Genomic DNA, 20,515 nt, shown 5'->3' with positions numbered 1-20,515 from the left:
TCAGACATACTCGTGAGTAGCATCCTATTTCAATGTCTTGTATTCAAGCTTGGCTGCAACAGTCCCCTTCTAATACATAAATAAGGATGATTAATGTCTTGATGGAGTATAAGAGAATTGGCATGAGCCAATTTTTTGTCAGCAAGTTTCATTTTGACTATACTACAGCCCTGCAGTCTGGTCTGTTACAGTGTTCTTCATTGGTGGTGGGAGGAAATTCTATTCTTGTGAGTTTTCCAGCTACACTATACATTAAACTCTCCATAGAGGTGTTGGTTGGTGAGCAATTAATCCACAACCAAACGGACTTCAGCTTTCTCAATGACTTCTGACTGACTGAAAATGACAAACATTTCACTTTATGTGCAATGAATTGAGAATATATGAAAGATTCACTTTTTGAAATAAATTATGTGAAAAAATGAACTTTTCCACAATATTCAAATGTTTTGAGATGCCCCTGTACTTTTTTGAGATGCCCCTGTACTGTATTCAGATCTGGAAAACAATCAAATAAAATTCCTTACTGCGTAAGAATCCTGCTTGTATCAACTATTCAAACTGGTGGTAGTGGTGTAATAGTATGGAGATATATTCTTGGCACACTTTGGGCCACTTAGTACCAATTCAGCATTGATTAAATGCCACAGTCTATCTGAGTATTGTTGCTGACCAAGTCCATCCCTTTATAACCACAGTGAGTGTACCCATTCTCTGATGGCTACTTCCAGCATAATAATAATAATATATTTCTGTTTAGATATTTTACTTTACGAAATACAGTATACAAATACAACAGCATGTGACATTCCATAGAATGTAAAACCCTTAGAATGCTTCGATTTGCATTCAGTAACTCAACATTATATTCAGCAAGGTGTTTTTGACTGTTGAGCCACGAAACAGAAAACAACCTCTGCAATAGCTTCAACAAAGAAGTTCAGCAACATGAAATGAGAAGGGAAGCCTCAATAGTGTCAATATTCTATCAGCCCTCTCATGTATCTCATTCAATTAATGTATTAAACAGGCAAAATTGTAAGAGCAGGCTTTCTCCTTTCTCCTACACCAGCAAGCTAACTTAAAATGGAAATTTCTGTGACTAAGAGTCTCTGGGAAGGCATCTGTAACTAGAAAGCCGCTATCACACAAATATGGATGTGGAGTGAGTGTTAAGATTGTCATGCACAATATTGTCGGTCATCTTGACTGCTCCTCTCCATTTGAACAGCCTTCTCCATTTGAACAGCCTTCTCCATTTGTGCACCCTTCTCCATTTAAAGGTGTGCCTCCAGCCACCTCCTCAGATCCCACTGTATCAGTCACTAAAACAAGTACAGCACATTAAGTTAATGGTGTAAAGGAACACTTAAGAATGTCATTATGAAAACTGCTTTAAGGGTGAAAATTATACTCCTGAATCTCTGATTAATGTTGCTCTTATTTTGTTTACGCCAAAAAACAACAGATTATGTATATCTTCCCAGATGAACATGTAACTCACATTGAGATGCTGCACTCTGCTGTTGGTTGTCGTCTGACTTTTCTGACAAGTCAACCACAAAGGAGCTATCTTCAACGACGGCTGGAGAAAACTTTGGAAAAACAATGACATACATCAGCTACAACCTAACCTTGCAATACTCTGACACAGTTAGGAGGCCTTCAATTACACACTAGAACACTAGTTTTTATTCTAGATTAAAACAGGCAGACTTCAGGAGACAGACTCCAGACACAAAAATTCCTGCTGTGGCTGAATCATTAGTAGGATTTTTGTCTCACTACTACTCTCTTACCGGTAAGTCTCTGGGTGTGGTGACTGGTTGGGGTTCTTTGAGGTACATGCGGGCAAAGGGACTCTTTCCAATAGTGGGATGCTCACTGCAACACAAGCGAAGAACACCACCAGGCAGGTACACATTCCAGGTATCAGGGTGTTCCTTTACGAGTTCAGACACCATGCTGTTAAAGAAACATTAAGTCATATTCTTGAGCCAAAGTGAACATGTCTGTTTTCATTTAGAAGAAGAATTCTTTACCTTCACAGAAAGAAAATCCAGACAGCCCATTAATTTAATTTTTAATAACACTTCTAGGAACATAAATTACATTTCATAAAGTACAAAAAATTGCATACTTTACTGCAGAAGTAATGGCTAAAACTTGAATGAAAACAATGGAAACATTAATTTTCTAATAGTTTAAGTTGGGCTATGTCACTTCAATTGGAAAGTGTATCACACTGCAGATATTTGCACAACCAAAGGAACAGTACAAACAAGGATACAAGGATACAAGGAAGTTTATTGTCACATGCATATAGTTACTGGAAGTAAGAAATGCAGTGAAATTATGTCTGGTGTCAGCCTATTTGTGCATTTATGGGGGGGGAGCAGTAGAAGAGGGGTTTAGTAGATTACGTGGCAAAAGCTGCATAAGAAAGGTGGGGGAGGATTGGGATTGGGGGGGGGCACCAACAAGGAGCACCCAAGAGCAACACAATTAAATGTATTAGTTCTACATACAAGAAATTAAATTACTTTTCCAGGATTTCCATGACCATGGAAACAACTGATTGTATATAGCGCAAACTGTTGTAAGGAGGTTATAACCAAATATGGAAGCATTTTCAGACATTATTGTAATATGGTGCATTACTGGAAAGAAGACTGTAATTTGCTGCCTCCTGGATGAAGTACAATTCTGACAGCACTATGGGTAGAATCAATCTTCTGGACGCTTTTACGTCTCTTTTGTCTCTTTTACCTGCTGATGCGCGACTCTGTGACAGGATCCAGGTATGCTGTTTGACGGTGGTGCACAATTAAATCACTGTCGTATTGCAGCCCCTTCTTCTTCTTCAACTGATAGCGGATCATAACGTTTAACTGAAAATAGCAAAGATCAACCGCTAGGGTCAGTGGGATATCTGCAGTGCTATGCCTTCAAGTTACCAAACAGGGGTGTGTCAGATTTACTCACTTTTCTTATGGAGTCTCTACTGAGGCGCGAGAGAACACCGAACGGGTAGCCAAACTGAGCAAAGAGATCACACAGGATTCCAGCCGCCTCATGACTGACCATGGCCGTCACAGGAAAAGCTTCAACCCACTTGGAGTGATAGTCAGTTATGGTCAATAGAAACCGGTCACCATTCATGGTCTGTGGTAATGGGCCTCTGAAATCCAAGCCAAGCCACTGCCATCTTCCGGTGACCTGAGGACAGAGTTGTTATTGAGAAGTGAAAAAAAAAGAGAGAAATTATGACCGAATCTTAAATGCGTTCCGTTTAACTTTAGGGTCTAAAAAATATTTACATTATTGTGACACTAATTAGCAGGTTGCCAAAACTTTGGGATTCTTCAAGGTATTAGCATGTCCATGCCACATTACAGGCCTGGGAATAAAACCTTTTCTCACATGTCATCACTGAATTACAAGGGCTCCCTTCCATGTAGTAAGATGTACCATATTGTACCTTTATAACATGTGGGATTGTTGACACCACATTCTTCTCAGTCAGCGAAGGCTCCTGGTTAACACAGCAATTATGGCTTAAAATACTTTACATTCAAATGTTGATGTTGATGTTGTATATATTTGTAATATGTTGAATCAGATAAAAAGTGCCACTTACAAAATTAGCTTCAGCATCACCAGGCCAGTGAAAAGACTGGAATAAAACATTTAAAAAAAAATAAAGGAACATGATGAAAACGTGGTTTTTTTTATGTTTTTTTCCACACTACTAGCTATAACCTATATTATGTTCAATATGTTGGTTGTATATAAATAAACTTCTAACCCAAACAAAATATGTGAGTGATCATACAAAATGAATGAGTATGCCAGGAAGAAAGTGCACCTGTGGACGACAGTAGTGGCTGTGGAAGAAACTTGGCAAACTTCGTCTCCTGAACATGGATGCATCTCCTACAATGGGCCAGATCACTATAGAAGCCCTGATTTCAAGTCAAACAAAAAAGGAAATGACAGTCTTTAGAATACAGAAATACAGGAGAAAAAATTCTCCCGAATGACTGAGATGTTGCATGCCTTATATACTACTCACTCAGCCACAGGTGCTGAGGACTGCTTCTGTGCCTCTGCGGGCTGCTTCTGTGCCTCTGAGGGCTGCTTCTGTGTCTCTGAGGGCTGCTTCTGTGCTTTTGAGGGCTGCTTCTGTGCCTTTGAGGGCTGCTTATGTGCCTCTGCTGGCTGCTTATGTGCCTCTGCTGGCTGCTTATGTGCCTCTGCTGGCTGCTTCTGTGCCTCTGAGGGCTGCTTCTGTGCCTGGGGTTGAGGCTGAGCATGGAAAATTTGTTTGAAATCTCTTGGGGTCTGTTGCAGATGTTTCTTCCTTCGCCACACTGGCAGATACTCCAGAGACGTGAGGAGCCCGGGGTCAGTCTCCATAAAGAGATTAGAGGTAACATTAAATAGTGCATTTAAACTATTCATAAACTATTCATTTTGACTTACCAACAATAATTAGATAATAATGATCAACTACAGACATGCCCAGAATCTTACTGTAGCTCGTTTACTGCGTGGGTTGATTAATACCTGGAAAACAACACACAAAATGTGTTTTTGCATTTGAGTAGCACACGCTTTACTAATAGAGATGATATTTTGCCATGTGCTACCATTAGAGGAAATACCAACTTTTCTTGGCTTGATGGCGATGGACTCAGGAAAGTCGAAGATGGTGGGCACGGCTCCTGGTCTTAAGCGTGGTCTAAATCCAGTCACATCCACGTCTTTTGCCTCAAAGTGTTTGGAACAGATCATTGTATTTGGACTTGGAGTCCAGTCCTTCCATTTAAGTTTGGCAATCCATAACTTGAGAAGTTTAGGGTTTTCATGCGGAAACCTGTGAATATGGTAAACAATCCATTTTAACAACCACTTAGCCTAACTTGAAATTTGGAGACTTTCCCTTCATTGCAGCAATAACTGAGTTATCAGTTACATAATGAACATAGATAATTTCTAAAACTGATAGATCTGGTCCTTGATTGTGATTGGCTGAAGATCATATCTAACAGGCCAGCAAGTATAATAGGGTTAGAAATGAGCCAGGTTTGCTACCTACATAAGAAAAACAGATAAACCTCAGGAAGCTTTTCAGAAATGTTCAGGACAGTATAAACCGTATGGTTAACCTAGTCAACGTTTCACATTTCTCCTAAGAGTCCAACCCATTTCAGATTGTTGCAAAAATAACTGTTATCAGTTACACACAATGGACATAGATCATATCTTACACACCCCCTTTGTCAGAAAAGGCTAGTTTAGCTTTTAGGCTTTCTAACTTTAACAAATATGCCAAGAAGCTAACTCACTGGTCTAATATCAATTTACCTGTGAAATCCCACGCCCTTTTCCCTTTTACTACGACAGTTGTATGCAATGCAAGATACTGGCATGTTTAAGGCATCCAAAAACAGATGTCTTGAAGAGTAAAAGCACAAAATGTTGGACTGCTGTGCTGCTGTGGCCATCAAACAAAACACTGGCGAACAATGATGACGCAGCGTACCACCTTTTCTTCTTTTTCGGGCATTCGTTTATTTTTGTATTAGTGCCCCCTACTGGACTGCGCTAAGAATATAAAGACAGCTGGAGGGCTATTAACAGCACTTCGGTCAACTGTTGTTTTTTTAAATGTGCTATATAAATAGACATTGACATCGATAAATAAATCTAGTAGTGCAAAGGTGCTGTATGTTAGAAAAAACATGTAGCTTTCCAAAAAGTGGTCGGACCAAGGCCCATTCTTAATATTAAAATAGCTTTAACCCTTAAAGGTGTAGGTTTTTGAACATTCTAAGTTCCGCAACAATTGAAGGTTCTAAAATTCTATGTTGAATTCAATGAACCCAGATATTCTTTAGAACGTTCATTTCTCAACATTCCCATCACACCGGTGTGACGGTACTCCTTTAAGGGTTAATAAATAAGCTAGTTCATCATAGAACTCTAAAAACAAGTATTGCACAACATGTTTCAGCCTCTAGGTGCAGGCCTTCATCAGGGCAAGGACAACCATCAGTGTTCCAACTGGAATATCAAGCCACAGGCTTCAGCTGGAGTAGGCGGAGTAAATAAAGTACTCATATAACTCATACTTATACTCGTATAAATATATCCCTATCCATATGTACTCATATTTATACTCGTATAAATATATCCAATGATACATACACTAAATTCTAAAATTTCCCTCGGGATGAATAAAGTATCTATCTATCAATCTACCTACACAAACAAGATAACATGGAATGGAAACATACCCATTTCTATTGTATTAGCCAATTCAATACTGCTCATCTAGCCTGCTGCTGTCTCGGACAAGAGTCCTTTAACATGTGCTTCACAAATAGGCTTCCTTAAAAATATTTATGATGCCTCTATTCAGAATGACACATTTAATTCAGTCAAAAAGTCAAATAACTCATTAGAAGTCAACAGATTTATTAGAAATCAGCTATGAATTAAGAAATGACAAGGGTATGATAATCATAATATCCATTGACCACAAATGTAGCATTGCCATTTACTTCTTTGAATACACACCACAGATTAGACAAACAATTCAGTTTTAAAAACCAAACTGGATCCATAGCCATCTGATCAATCCAATATTTACGCCCAGTTGGCCTTTACTGGACTGACAACATCTCTTTGTACTGCAAAAAAATATTCATCCATCTTGTTTCTCTACTGTCTTTTCTCTGTGTCTGAGACGTCTGATTCAGCTCATCTTTTTTCTCCAGTCTACTCTCCACTCATTCCAATCCAGAAGAGTTCTGTCTGTGTGCCATCTGGTCTCTTTCAGGTCTGCAAATGGATAGAGAATACAATGACATTAAAAAGATGCTAAATAAGTTTGTGATTAAAACAGATCAAAACTGAACTATCAACGACGCATTCATTCATAACCTTGTTACTCAAGGTTATCGCCAGGGATTCGAAATGGTTCAAAGAACAAAAACAAAAACCGGAAACATTTTTGGATGAAAGTAACAGAAAACAGGAACAAAATCAATTTCACTTGTTCCGGAGTGAAAACACTATTTTATTTTTTTTATAACCGGTTAATAATGGTATTTATCGTTCCAATTAACCTGAATATTATTCAAAAGTCCATAGGCTTGGAAAGTCACCTGCCCACACAGACCCCTTATAGGAAGAATTTAGTCAGATTCTATGAATCAGTGTCTCCCCTGTATAATAGTATGTAGCCTAAATTACTGAAACATTGTGTGAAATAACATAGGTTACCAGAAACACTAGGAAAATATCTAGGTCTAGTGTCATGCCGTTGGTAGCACCATGCATAGGTTATTATTAGGCTATTACAGAGCTTAAAGCAAGGACATTTTCTGTTAGGCTATTAGACATTTCTGAAGATCTAATATTATATAGGCTAATTGCCTACTTTCAAATCTCGTCCCACGCCTGAATTCAGGCACAGTGTTTTTAAGAGTTAGCCTTGATATCTAATGTGCTTTAACCTGTTGAGGAGTGAATTATTTTCCTGATTCCTTCTAGAATTCTATGCAAACGATCTATAGTTTCAGTGTTTTTTATACAGTCTATGGGGAACATCTCTGAGGGTAATTGTCGCATCATAATATGGAACTCTCGGATTGCGAACATTCTAATCACATATTTGTGACCGTACTCCTTAACAGGCTGTTGGGCAGGAAAAAGCCCATAGTTTTGTGCCACAGGCCATAAGTCAATTTGTAAAGGGAATATAATTTTTAAAGGAACGCTATTAACCGTTCTTCTATAACGTTCTAACTGGTTACCATTTAGAGGAGAGGCTTTGGAACACTGGAACGGAAACGCAAAATAATGTTTTTGCTCAGAACAAACCGAAATGAAAATCATTCTGTTTTCAGTCCTTGGTTATAGCAGATAAGTAAGTAAGTAAGTTTGTGTGACACAAGCATGTTTCTTCCAACATCAACCTACCTTTGAGGAAAGGCTGAAACATCTTCTCCATGAACTTGTAACTGTCAGACACCAAAATCCATGGGTCTGTATAAAACAAATAAAAGAATAATAAATAAGTGTCATTTATGACTTTATTTATCACTTTTTTCTACAAATATTTGTCATATTTTGTGTACAATAGAACTGAAACACATCAGTTAATGAACAAAGACTCAACCTCAAGATTCTTTTCTTATGCCTCTTTTGTACATTGAGGATCAAATGTGGGCATGTGAAATTAAAGTGAAAACTAGCAGTGTTTCCCAGAGAACTGAATTCCATTTGTGGTGGTTGGTTTGCAGAATTAACTTGAATGCAACCGTTTTTAACAAATTAGCATAGCGTGGTTATGATGCTAACCAGATTTAAGCACAATTTAGTACAACCTGGAAAATCATTGTGTGGTGGTCAATGTTGATATTGTGGTGGGCCGCCACAAATAAGTCAATGTATGGGAAACACTGACTAGCATTAGCAAATGTGTAGGGACATAGTTGTAATTTATATTTTGTCCCCTGCAACATGATGATGATAATGACAAACATTCATCCTTTGTTCAAACAGGAGAGGGGGGGGGGGTGGGGGAGTAATTTAGACTTCATAATTTAGAATAGACTCAAGATTTTAGACTGCATTTATAAAAGAGGAAAACATTGCTGTTCCTCACAACTCCTTGTTCTGTCATACACTATATAAATATAAATATGTCTATGGTCCAATTGGATACTTTGGCTTCTGCTCTGTGAATTCTGACCTTGACTCTTTGACGCTGACAATTGCTTGAGTGCTTCCTGTGGTGGAGGGGAGGCTGTCAACACTGTGCTGAGACACACTGCTTGGCAGGCCGCCTCGATCTCCTCATCAACTGATGCATCACTTGCCAAACACACACAAACACATCCTTGTGGAAAAAAAACAGATTGTTAGTGACAACTGTACAGACGGAGACAGACACCTTAGACATCTGTATCAGGATGATGAGAGAGCACTGGAGTTGAAGACACACCTTGTTGGATACCAATGAGGAAAGGCTTGTGATTGTTTTTCAAAGCCATCTGCAGGTCCTGAGGTCTACATGGTGTGAAGACAAGGTTTAAATGGTATCATAACAGTGCACACTGACAGTGGTTTTCAAACAGCTCAGCATATCTTAAATATAAAAGAGTGCACATACGATTGGACAACTTCCTTAAGACTCACTCCTAGCTTTATAGGCACTTCCTTCCACAGCTCTAAAGGAAAGAAAGTATTCACAGAATGGTGTACAGTTTAGTGTGATATTGCGAAAGGAATGAGTTTTGTAAACCTTTTATACATTTCAGTCTGGCTGTTTTGAGTAACTTGAGTAGCCCTGGCCCTAGCATTTTCTCTTCAAGCCAAAATTCACACACACCCAGAAATACAGGCTCTCTTTGGTTGGCCTCCAGTGGACTGAGGACCATCCCATCAGTCAAATATTGGTGAAGTACAATGGACAGTCTGGCCTCATTAAGGGTTTCCATGACAACAGAGCGTACAGCTTTGTAATTGGCGAAAAGGTGTAGGGTTGTGAACAGGAAGAAAAGGACAAATGTCAACCTATGGAATAATAATAATAAAAAAACATTAACTGTGAGCCTAAGATATAAAAACATAAATATCTTTTCTTCTTAATCACTTACCCTGGATTGTCTGTCACAAGAGGAATAAGAACAAGGCTAACCAGTAGACCAGCTAAATTTACCAAGGTCTCCTAAAACAGACAGACAAAAAGAGATCATCATCAGGCTCATCCATTGCAACGAGACAAGCATTAAAACCATTTTATGCTCATATTACTACAACAAAGGAGAATAACAAATCCAGTTTCAGCTGTTTCTCTGTGGTTACAAATATGACACCAGACCAGGGCTCCTTTAAAGCGAATGCTCACCTGACTTCCATCTTTTGCTGAGATGTCAGCCATGTTGTTTCTCCGAGCCTGGTGGACCGTTAGAGCAGCTCGGGTGGCTCCGCCAGCCACACCTACTATTGACTGGAAGGAGAAGAAGATTGAAATAAAATGAATGGAGGTAGTGAAGAAATGGTTAGGCTTGCATAACAAAGAAACAACCATGATGACTAGTTTTGTTACACTAGTGGTAAGGTATGATGGTGTACGGTGTACCTTAAACACCCCGGCTATGCAGACGATGAGCGTGAAGAAAGGGGGATAGTACGGGGCCAAGATCTCAATAAACATGGCAATATCGTTTAGAATATCAGCAAAGAGCCTGGAAGAAAGTGGGAAGGAGGACATGCAGTTCAAGATGAATAATCCCCATACAGGTATGTGTCCAAAACAAAAGCTGATAAAAAAGAAATACATACAGTAATCGCAGCCTTTTTTCTTTTAAAAAATTAAGTGATCATATAAAATACTATTCATCATGTCAGCAGCTACTTTCGTAAGAGACCAACCTCCATTTCTTGGCCTCGGAATCCAGCTTGCTCCTGAATTAAGGAAGCAAAGAAGCACAGATTGAAAGAAGAAAACAATCACATTTTGTACCAGTTCAGAATCATTCAGAAAACTAAAGAAAGTAAGAAACTAAAGGTCAAAAGAATCTCCAAGAATGGCAAACATAAAGGCCAAGCTCACCCTTTTAACCATGCAAACAAGATCCTCCCAAGCATCCCAGTGCCATCTGGGGAAGAGCAAGATCAGTGTACCCAAATTCATAAAAGACTGATAGATACATGTATGGATGGATGTGTAACCATAAAGGATGGATGTGCTCACCTCGTAGTAGCCAGGTAATGGTTGCAGCAGCAACAGTTGCTTCTTGGTTTCCAACCCCTACACCCTTTAAGGATGCCTGTGTGGCTAGGGTGCCAGAAAGGGAGCTGGAAAAGGCCTGTGGAGGTAAATAAGAAAACACATTACAGCTGCAATTGGGCATGTATTCCATCATTGATTACAACAACGCACTCATACACACCTGTACAGTGTCCCAGATCTGATACTGCACATAATCCTCACTGACGCTCTCTGGGAAGCCTTGAGGCAGGAAAACACTCTGATTGTATGATGGTGAACAGAGAGACACATTAAAACTCGTGTAAATCGTGAGATCGAGGTTATGTCTTTAACAAAACGAGACTACTCACTTTGAAAACACCAGTGATAGAACTCCCTCTGCTGAAGCTACCTTCGCTTTGTCTCTCTCTCTTCATCGTACCATCCCGCAGTCGATGGTACTTCCACGTTTCTTGAGAGCCATACCTCTCTGTTGCAAGCACTGCTTCTTCCACCGGTTCCATCTGATTCTGCAGTGGTCATTTGAAGATCATTTTTAGAATGTGGCAGCAGGGTGGCATGAAGATGCAATTGCACCACATGCAGTGGTCGACAAAACTGGTGTAAAGGACGGCATCTACCAATCAACTTACCAACAGCGTTTAGTCTAGCGAATTAACTGCCATTAATATCCTACACATTCCAACTTACAGCTAAGATTGCATGCACAAACACGACACTATCCAAATATATGCAATTCTACGTCGAAGCTATTTTGGATAAAACGGGCAACTGAGATCCAACCAGGTCTATATGTAGTATGTACTGTATGTTATTGTACAAATGAGCATATACCATGTACACACTTACTTACAATGTCCCGCAGCTCTTCCGTGTTTGACTTGAACCGCCACGTCAGCTGATAATGTGAAGCATTTTCATTGGTGTGCTTTTCCGATGACGTTTTGAGAAAACGTGCTTTTCAGTGTGTAAGCTTACGGAGAGCATCAACAACGCCTGTGACCACAACTGTGTATGCACAATGTAGCCTACAGTGGAAGATCTATTATTTAAGTTATGTAGGAGTGTTAAAAGTGTTAACACCCTGTGTTTGTGTGTGTGTGTGTGCAGACATGGGCAGTATTTTAATTATATGTATTTTAAATACGTATTTAATTACTTTAGCGTATTTTGTATTTGTATTTTGCAGGATTGGAACAAATCGAATGTAGTTTGTAACAAAATACTTTGAGGGGTTGTATTTAGAGTATTTCAAATACTTAAATACTTGAGAAAAATCTGTCATTTTTTCTCTAATAAGCCAACATTTCATCACTTAGTTAAATATACTAACCATTACAATAAGCTATGCTTATCATAGTCCGGGAGCCAAAGGCCAGAATCATGGTGAACCTGTTTTTTTTCCCTTTGTTGTTTCTTGTTGCCTAGGGGTTACTCCATCAGAACAGGGTGGGTGCCCAATGATATCCCTTGGGTAATTCCCTATCAGCTCTATTTGTCCATACAAATACTAATTTCATTACCCTTTGGGAAGGATAGCGTAAAATGTAAACTCATTTTTCCTTTTTCTTGCAGTATTGCCACATTGTGACCAACGTAAGTGTTAGATACAACTTTTCTCTTTTACGATCCCCTCTGGACATGTCTGAAGTTGGAAAAAATGAATAGAAAAGTCAACTGAGGGAGCCAAAATGGTCAACATGGGTTGTAAACCCAATTTTTTTGCATCTGTCTTTTCAGTTTTATCATCCCCTTAGAACATTGAAAGTTAAAAAATATATATAAAAAGTAACTATCTTCAGGAGCTTGAATTGTCAGGTGTGTCAAATCAAGACTAAAATGTGAAAACGATACAGATAAGATACTGAAGGAGAACATTAGGACATGGACCCCATATGATGACCTTTGACCCCATGACCTTGAGTACCTAATAGCTGATATTCATTCTCATTACAGGACAGTATTAAAACCACTTAATGGATTTGACATGAGGATTCATGCCAGGGATAACATCTGCAGAGGTATGCAGAAATAATGGAGGAGATGGACACAAAGACCTCCCCGATGCAGAAAGAGTTTTCTCCACCAAGTTAATTAATTCTGTAAATCAACCATGCAGGATGTTATTCTGTGTGTCCCCCATGTTGCCAGTCATTTATGTAGGCAATAGGCATTTATAGCACAAAAAGGGAAATGCAGTTCAGTTTAAAAAGAGGCCGACCTGTTAAATTTGTCGTTCTACATTCATTGGTTACGGAAATGATGGTGGGTAGTATGCCATGTCAGTGGTTCTCAACTGGTCTGACTTTGGGACCCACAATTTCCCATGTTCATAGTCACGACCCATATATTTCTTTTAGCGTTCAAGCCATGGATATTAGTCCAGCAGCCAAATGCCATAATTTAGGTGAACCTGGTTTTGTGGGTTAAAGGTTTTTTTTTGCTGTTTCTTGTTGCCAAGGGGTAACTCAATAAGATTAGAGAGGGTGCCCGGTGATATCCCTTGAGCAATTCTCGATATTCAGCCTTTCTTGTTCAATGTGTTGAATATAAGGCGAGGCACTACAGGTGAATAGGGTAAAAAAAAATAACTAGCAGATATCACTATGAAACTTCCCCAGTTGATTACTTACATTAATATGAAAAAAAAAATGTATTGCAAGTTTTCTGTAATTTATTAATGTTTAAATATGCAAATTAAGCATGATCTAATTAAATATGTGCTGATTTGCATAAAAAAGCTAAATCTGAACATTGGATAAAGCCAGGTTCAAAATTATTTTTTCATTGTGTTGACATATTAGATGAAAAGTATTTGACACAGGGAATTATGGATATCTCTTAGTTATTCAGTAAGTCAGAAAATACTACTACTGTTCTAGTTTCCATAAAATATAAATTTATTTTTTATTCTTTATCGCAGTATAGTCTATGCTCAGAGCCTAACCTCGTCATTCAAAAAGAGAATATTCATTTTTAAGTATTGATCCATAGACATGCATTAAAATACTAAGGCCTAATAATACACACAGGTCAGTCTGACTAATTAAAAACAAAATTATTTAAAAAAAATTCCAGGCTTGATTTTTGATTCCACTCAACTGAAATATTTAAATTCCCATCCCTATAGTTGACATAGTATATATATACTTGGATATTAAAGTGAGAGTTTTTAGTTTGGTACAGAGTTCACATTCATGGAGCCTGAAACCGAGGAATGCTACTTCAGTTGGAAATTCAACTGCTATTTGAAGAAGGATTCATTGATTCGTTACTGTCTATCCAGTCTATCAGAAAATGTCAAACTTGCACCAGACTCCATTTTGGAGATGATCAGATGTGGCTGCAAGAGTGAAACCCCTTGTAGCTCTAAGATGCAGTTTCCAGGTTAATGGTGTGCCCTGCACAAGGTTCTGTGCATGTTTTAAGGTACTGTAGGATGTTTAAGAACAAATGAGCCAGAACTGCTAAAACTAATACTAGAGGAAATGTGTACATATTCCGAATTATTACAGGAGATATCTGAAATTATGAATTCATTATTTGACATAGAAAAGGGTTAAATTTTCCCAATTTGAATGCATGAAAACTATCACACGGCAAACTGTTTTTAGTACATTCTATTTGAGTTGATTTGCTTTTGATATGTGTACTCACCTTGAAATGAGAGGTATTTCCTATTTTTTTCATGATTTTGGCACATAGGGCTTTAGGGGTTAATATATGAAATTGCCCTTGGGATATCACTGGGCACCTTCCTAAATATTAAAGAGCCACCCCAATCAATAAGTCTAAGCAAAAATAAATGAATAAATAACTGACAAAGCCAGGTCTGACCCCATGACTACTACTGGCGTTATCTGAAATACAGACATGCAATGGTATAGAAAAGGGTTAAATTGTCCAAATTTGAACACATGCAGTATTGTCTGAATAACTATCACACAGAACACTGTATTTTAGTAAATTTTATTTGAGTTGATTTGCATTTGATATGAGTAGGCCTACTCACCTCGAAATTAGAGGTATTTCATTTTGTTTTTCTTAATTTTGGAACATTGGGCTTTTTTCATATTTAAACATTAAATTACAGAAAACTTGTAATACATTTTTTTTTTCATATTAATGTAAGTTATCAACTGGGGAAGTTTCATAGTGATATCTGCTAGTTAAATTTTTTACCCTATTCACCTGAAGAGTCTCGCCTTACTGTATATTCAGCACATTGAACAAGAAAGGGTTAATATATGAAATTGCTCAATGGATATCACTGGGCACCCTCCTAAATCTTAAGGAGATCTAGTCTACAAGATTCTGCAAAAAAAAAACTTTAACCGACAAAACCAGGTCTGACCCCATGGCTGCCGTACTATATGGCGAGCTACATGGTAAGACAAGCGAAGTGCCTGTAGGCCTACAGTACTTGTTTGGCATTAGCCTACATTTGTGAAGTCTTCAACTCTTGATGTCACCTTTCAAAGTACTTTACATGTATGACTTTGACAGGGGTACCTTGTTTCTATGTGGCATTTTAGTTTTGATGGTTTCATGCTCTCATGTGCCAGCCATACTGCACACCACACAATGGGGTTTCTATCCTATTTTGTCCTCAGTTTAACAGAAACCATATCTGAGCCTACTGTAGGCTACTTCAAATATTCAGAGTAGCAGCCTACTTCCGTTTACCACTAAAATGATCTAACATGACCTGTCACATAAACATTGTCTATGTCAATCACAATGACTGATATGTAGGCTACAAATAAAGTTTATCAAAAAAATAAAGGTCCAATATTAGATCTGATAAGTTATCATTTTAAATTGCTGATTTTTAAAATTTATTTTTAACCACAAGCTCTGCGACCCACCCAGAACGGTTCTGCGACCCACTTTTGGGTCCCGACCCACCAGTTAAGAAACACCCTGCTATGTTACAGTTGATTCCACTGTTGCAAAGTTTGCTTCTTGTCAGTTCAATCATCGATATGGGATGCTGTTTACATTTTTGTTTACCAGATCTACTTCATAGGAGCACCCATGTACAGAATTAATAGCCCTCTGCCAGCCAATCAGAAAATAGTATTTATTGTCTCTTGGGGATACGTTTTCAATAATATGACTTGTAGTTTCTTTTTAAAAAGTTGGTATACCATGATTATTGTGAGGACATTTTTGTATTTTCAAATGACTAATTACTTGTATTTTAATTAAATACATTTTTCACATCAGTATTTTGTATTTTATTTTGTTACATTTTATGAGCCAGTATTTGTAGTTTGTAACAAAATAGTTTTTGATGTATTTGTGCCCACCTCTGTGTGTGTGTGTGTGTGTGTGTTCATTCTTCACAACACAGCACCTTAGCACCACATGGCAGGACATGTTATTTAGGCTCTGCATAAGCTGATAAACAAAATAGGTTTCTTTCGGAATGACAAAAATATATTAGGTCATAGTTGTTTAGAACTTCATTGGTCTAATATGGATTAAACATGACAAAAATGCCCTGCCACAAACAAGGACTGTGTGTGCCTATGGCCAATGTGGGGCATGACTGAAATGTGCTCTCTCTCTCTCTCTCTCTCTCTCTCTCTCTCTCTCTCTCTCTCTCTCTCTGTGTGTGTATGTGTGTGTGTGTGGGTGTGTGTGAAGGCAAAGAAGAAAGGCATGATGTTACCAACGTTTGAATACTGATTATCTCACCACAAACAAGGAAGTTGCTCAAGAAAATATGTTCTGTCTAACCTCGAGGTAAAGTACCCGCCCCTCTTTTTCCCCCTTTTCACCATAGTAGGCTGTGCTAATGAAAACCCTACACTAGTGGTAGTACGACAGTAAAAGCACATAGCCTACAAGCTGACAACTACTTAAGACACTACCCTGAGGGAAGGCTTGAATAACCTAATTTGATGAAAAAAGGAGCAACTAACAGCCTAAGACAACCGGCAAACCCAACCCATGTGGGTGGAGAGAAGAGAGGGGGAGCGTGGATACCTGGGCTGTGGGGCGTGTAAGTTTCACAGCAACTTAGTTTCAGTCACACATTACGTCTCAGGGACAGTGGTGTAGCCGGGTACGTGCTTCCTCTCAAGTTCACTCACAACACACTGTGAAAAGTGAAAGAAGGACCTTATTTTGTGATTTAGAAACTTGATCTTGTCTTCTTGAAAATTGTCTGAGCTGGAACAGTTTAATTTCTTGACATTCCTTGAAATTAAGCTTGGATATAATCTGCTGAAAAGCTGAGGACTGGAAGACCAGAGATCTTTATCAGAGCCCTTGTATCAAAATCACACTTACTTTGGCTGGTGTGTTACTAAGTCTGCCTCAGACAAACAGCACTGAGGGCCCAGCTGTGGAATCTCAAACAGCCCCTCAGCACAAAGATCAAGTCCAGACGAGTCTGTAAGTACGAAGAAAAATGGTATTCTGTGTTTTGCTGTACATAACAAAGAAGAAACATCAACAGATTATTCTCTGGTGTTTTAAAGAGACTGTTTTTTTCTTGATGCTCAAAGCAAATGACAACCTGTTTTTCATTTTGTTACACAAAAAGTGGCAACTTAATTTGACTTGTCAGTTTGACTACATACATACATACTGTAGCACTGCTCATTTGACATCTCAAGAGAAGAGATATGAAGAGCCAATGTCACATGGACAATTAGGTTTCTCTCATCGCTCATAAAGGTTTCATAGCCAAGCAAACCTTTTCAGTTAAATCAGAGGTAGGCAGTGGTTTGTAAATAGCCTGAAACCGTGTGAATCATACAGAGGGAGTGACAGGCAGACAGAGTAAGGGCAGTTAAGGTGAGGCCAAGTATTGTTTACACTGATAAGATCTGTGTAGAAACATTGTGAATCAAGTGACCAAAGGGTTCAGATTCCTTTGTGCTGAATACATACCTGTCTTATGAGAGGTAATATTGTGAGGTAAATGAGGTTTAAGGGATTGAGCAAGAGAAAAATTGAAAACTGAATCAAAACTGAAAGAAAGACATCTAAAAGAAACCAAATGACAAAGACCTACGCTATGGTCAGACATGCTGTCACCAGACATTGTAACATGAGACAGAAAAGTTTTTAAGGTATGGTATCATACTCCATTACAGCTAATCATACCAGTTCTTCAAGCTACTTTTCTGAATAGCAGAAAGTTGATGACTTCCCAATGATCCATTTAAAAAGGAGTGGGTGGAACATTTTTTTGGCAGATAGCCTACAACACACTGTATACAGTCATTCTCTCTTTGAGAGTGTACCTGTCTCAACTGGCTCCTCGGAAATGACTCATTAATCCCTCTGAATGCTGAGAGCAACTGTACACTGACTTCTGGGGCCCTGCTAGATAATTTGGGCCCTATGACAGACTGGGCCCTTATTCTGTCAGTGCTGGACCCTTACGTCTGAGCTACACCAGGCGCGTAACTGAAGCGTTCCGTTCGCGACGCGTAAAATCCATTTTAGATGAATGGTCTATTTTTTTCGAACGTACGCCCCACTGTCACGTCTGGTGTAGCTACTTCCATTGATTATAATGGAAGCTAATTGTTGCAGCAGACGCAACGCGAACGGAACGCTTCAGTTACGTGCCTGGTGTAGCTCAGCCCTTAGAATCATCCTAACTATACCCCACCCCCCAACGGTGCCCCTGCTTCTGTTATTCATTTACAAGCCTGTTGTTTTCCCTGCTAAAATCTGTTCTGCATCTTCATGGTATTGAATTAAATTGTGTGTCCTCTGCAGCATAATTCTGCAGCAAACATGGCTGAGACTGGGTCAACAATGTTATCCCACATTTTTCTGACAATAGCTATGGACTCAAATGATATTAAGACTAATGTGACATGTTTGGTATCAATTTATCATCTGTTCTCTCATATGCACACCCTTTTGTTTAAATATATCTCCTCTCCCCTCTGTCTTGTGCCTTGTACAAAGATGTCTCAGATGACCAATCACACAAACTCATCAGGGGTAGAGAGACCTGAGGCGGTCACCGTCCCACTGCAGCTTGTTGGAGGGACAGGTGAAAATGGGGACGCTCCCTGTGGCTTCAACAGTCAAAAGTTTTCCATCAGCAGATGTCTTGATTCCCTTAGCCAGCGCATCACTTCCCTCTGGCCCTGCTGCAGGGACAGAGACCACAGGAGACTAGCCATCTACAGTGTTATTTGTGGACTGTCTTGTGTTGGGGCCACAGCTTTGATCTTTTCTGTCAAGGTACAAGAGCACCTGTGTTTATTAACTGTAATAGCTATGATTATGGGGGTGGGGTGGTGTGGGGTCACCACATCTGGGTCCATGAGCCCATAAGCAGAGATGTAAAAGTTCTACCATGTATTGGTTCTACCTGTGCACTTGTTAACTAACTAGCTGATCTACCTGGCTTAAGAGTTAAATCAGCTGATTAAGGGAATGGTTGAAACAAAAATATGGCAGGACTTTTACTTTCTGAAGCCAGACTTTTACACCTCTGCCAATAAGTCCACGGCGATTTCCCACCTCATCTCTCTAGGGATAGGTGAAACTCAAATCTGTGTACCTTCTGCCTCATCTATCTCCCACTCGCCTCCCGTCTGTCTAGAAAAAGGCAAAAGCCCAAAAATACATGTGATCAGGTTGTGGAAAGACCTGACACCAGACTAAATGAGAAAGATACAATTGTTCATGTGTTTTCATAGTTTTACTAAATGGTTAGCACAACCGTTTCCATAGGGGTGTGATTTGTGTCATCTCTTTTTGCCATTTTTTTGTGACAGGCACGGGAGAGGAGAAGGGCTGACCCAGAGAGTGCACAGATCTACTCGGACAAGGCCAGGAGTCGGGCTCTAGTGTCCATTCTGCTTTGCCTGGCTCTTCCTTTTCTCATCGCAGCTGTTGTGATTTTTGCATCGTACCTCCTCACTTTTGTAAACTGAGGCAGAATTTGGGCTTTTGCTTCTCATCTGTACACAAAAGGCATAAACAATGCTCTGCTGAAATCGAATTGAACATCGAATCTACTCGGAGGAAGCCCATTGGCCAGCATTAAAGGATATGACCGATATGACTATTGAATGTGAGCATTAGTTACAATTGGACACAAGCTCTTCACTGATCACCAGCTTTGAGGAAATGTAGCACTATATAGCCCTGCTCTAAAGGTTAGCTCACTCCAAGTCACTCTGGTTAAGAGCATCGGCTAAATTCATATAATGAATCCAAACCTTATTTCACAGTACTGCAGGTGCATTTCCACGAGACGCTGCCTAGACCAGTTTATCAGCACCTCTGCCACTAAAGAAATGAGAGAGGTCAAGTTCTGTTTTATTTCCCTGTCCATTGGCGAGGCGTAAGGCTTGTTATCGGAGTGGTGCTTTAAAGTCAAGCTAAAGAAGGCCGATGAGATAAAAACAATGGACAAAGGAAACAGAGTGGCATTTGAGATAAATACTTTTATCGGACAAACAGCGCATGTTAAGATACAATTGCCCTGTTGGACGGACTGAGCTCAGAGTGCTACACTTTGCAATCAACTCACAAATCATTCCTCTAATTTTGGCACCATGAAGACCATTCTTATGGACTGTGGCTGACCTGTTATAGAACTGTAATAACTAAGTGGGTCCCCCTCCATTGTATTGTTACAAACATGGGAATGCCCATCAGAGAGAAGCCCAGCCACTCGGCCAAAGGGGATGTAAATAGAAACTTGTTTGGGGCCTTCTAGCTCCATAACAT

General features: G+C 39.3%; 2 protein-coding genes and 1 long non-coding RNA gene across 6 annotated transcripts; 1 reads left to right on the top strand and 2 right to left on the bottom strand.

Annotated features, from left to right (window-relative positions):
- Window positions 1–745: 745 nt before the first annotated feature.
- LOC143103107 (uncharacterized) lies at window positions 746–5,514 on the bottom strand. The gene is made up of 12 exons (XM_076266901.1): window positions 5,371–5,514; window positions 4,672–4,879; window positions 4,537–4,569; window positions 4,076–4,413; window positions 3,869–3,965; window positions 3,641–3,676; window positions 3,482–3,535; window positions 2,986–3,219; window positions 2,770–2,891; window positions 1,800–1,965; window positions 1,505–1,595; window positions 746–1,325 (listed from the first exon to the last, which is right to left on the bottom strand). The coding sequence occupies exons 1-12, from the start codon at window positions 5,508–5,510 to the stop codon at window positions 1,201–1,203; spliced, it is 1,644 nt and encodes a 547-aa protein (XP_076123016.1). The 5' UTR covers window positions 5,511–5,514; the 3' UTR covers window positions 746–1,200.
- A 986-nt stretch (window positions 5,515–6,500) lies between these two features.
- rusf1 (RUS family member 1) lies at window positions 6,501–16,854 on the bottom strand. Of its 4 annotated transcripts, none has more exons than XM_076265566.1 (15): window positions 16,787–16,854; window positions 11,143–11,301; window positions 10,974–11,051; window positions 10,775–10,889; window positions 10,634–10,679; window positions 10,453–10,485; window positions 10,160–10,265; window positions 9,926–10,027; window positions 9,675–9,745; window positions 9,407–9,591; window positions 9,188–9,245; window positions 9,020–9,084; window positions 8,768–8,914; window positions 7,993–8,058; window positions 6,501–6,849 (listed from the first exon to the last, which is right to left on the bottom strand). In XM_076265566.1, exons 2-15 carry the CDS (start codon window positions 11,293–11,295, stop codon window positions 6,764–6,766), a joined length of 1,311 nt encoding a protein of 436 aa, XP_076121681.1. In that variant the 5' UTR covers window positions 11,296–11,301; window positions 16,787–16,854; the 3' UTR covers window positions 6,501–6,763. The 4 variants fall into 4 exon arrangements, with proteins under 4 accessions (XP_076121681.1, XP_076121678.1, XP_076121677.1 ...); XM_076265563.1 differs by lacking the exon at window positions 16,787–16,854 and adding an exon at window positions 11,642–11,677; XM_076265562.1 differs by lacking the exon at window positions 16,787–16,854 and adding an exon at window positions 11,646–11,673.
- On the top strand, window positions 16,822–20,250 carry LOC143102147 (uncharacterized). Its single transcript, XR_012982555.1, has 3 exons — window positions 16,822–17,197; window positions 18,734–19,015; window positions 19,555–20,250. It is a non-coding gene; the product is annotated as an uncharacterized LOC143102147 (long non-coding RNA).
- Window positions 20,251–20,515: the final 265 nt, after the last annotated feature.

The sequence above is a fragment of the Alosa pseudoharengus genome, unplaced genomic scaffold (genome assembly GCF_046254945.1).
Source record: "Alosa pseudoharengus isolate Yale_2024_CS ecotype anadromous, Long Island Sound unplaced genomic scaffold, YU_APseudo_1.1 YU_APseudo_1.1_scf_4, whole genome shotgun sequence".
Taxonomy (NCBI): Eukaryota; Metazoa; Chordata; class Actinopteri; order Clupeiformes; family Clupeidae; genus Alosa; species Alosa pseudoharengus.
This window is presented reverse-complemented; position numbering and strand designations above follow the sequence as displayed.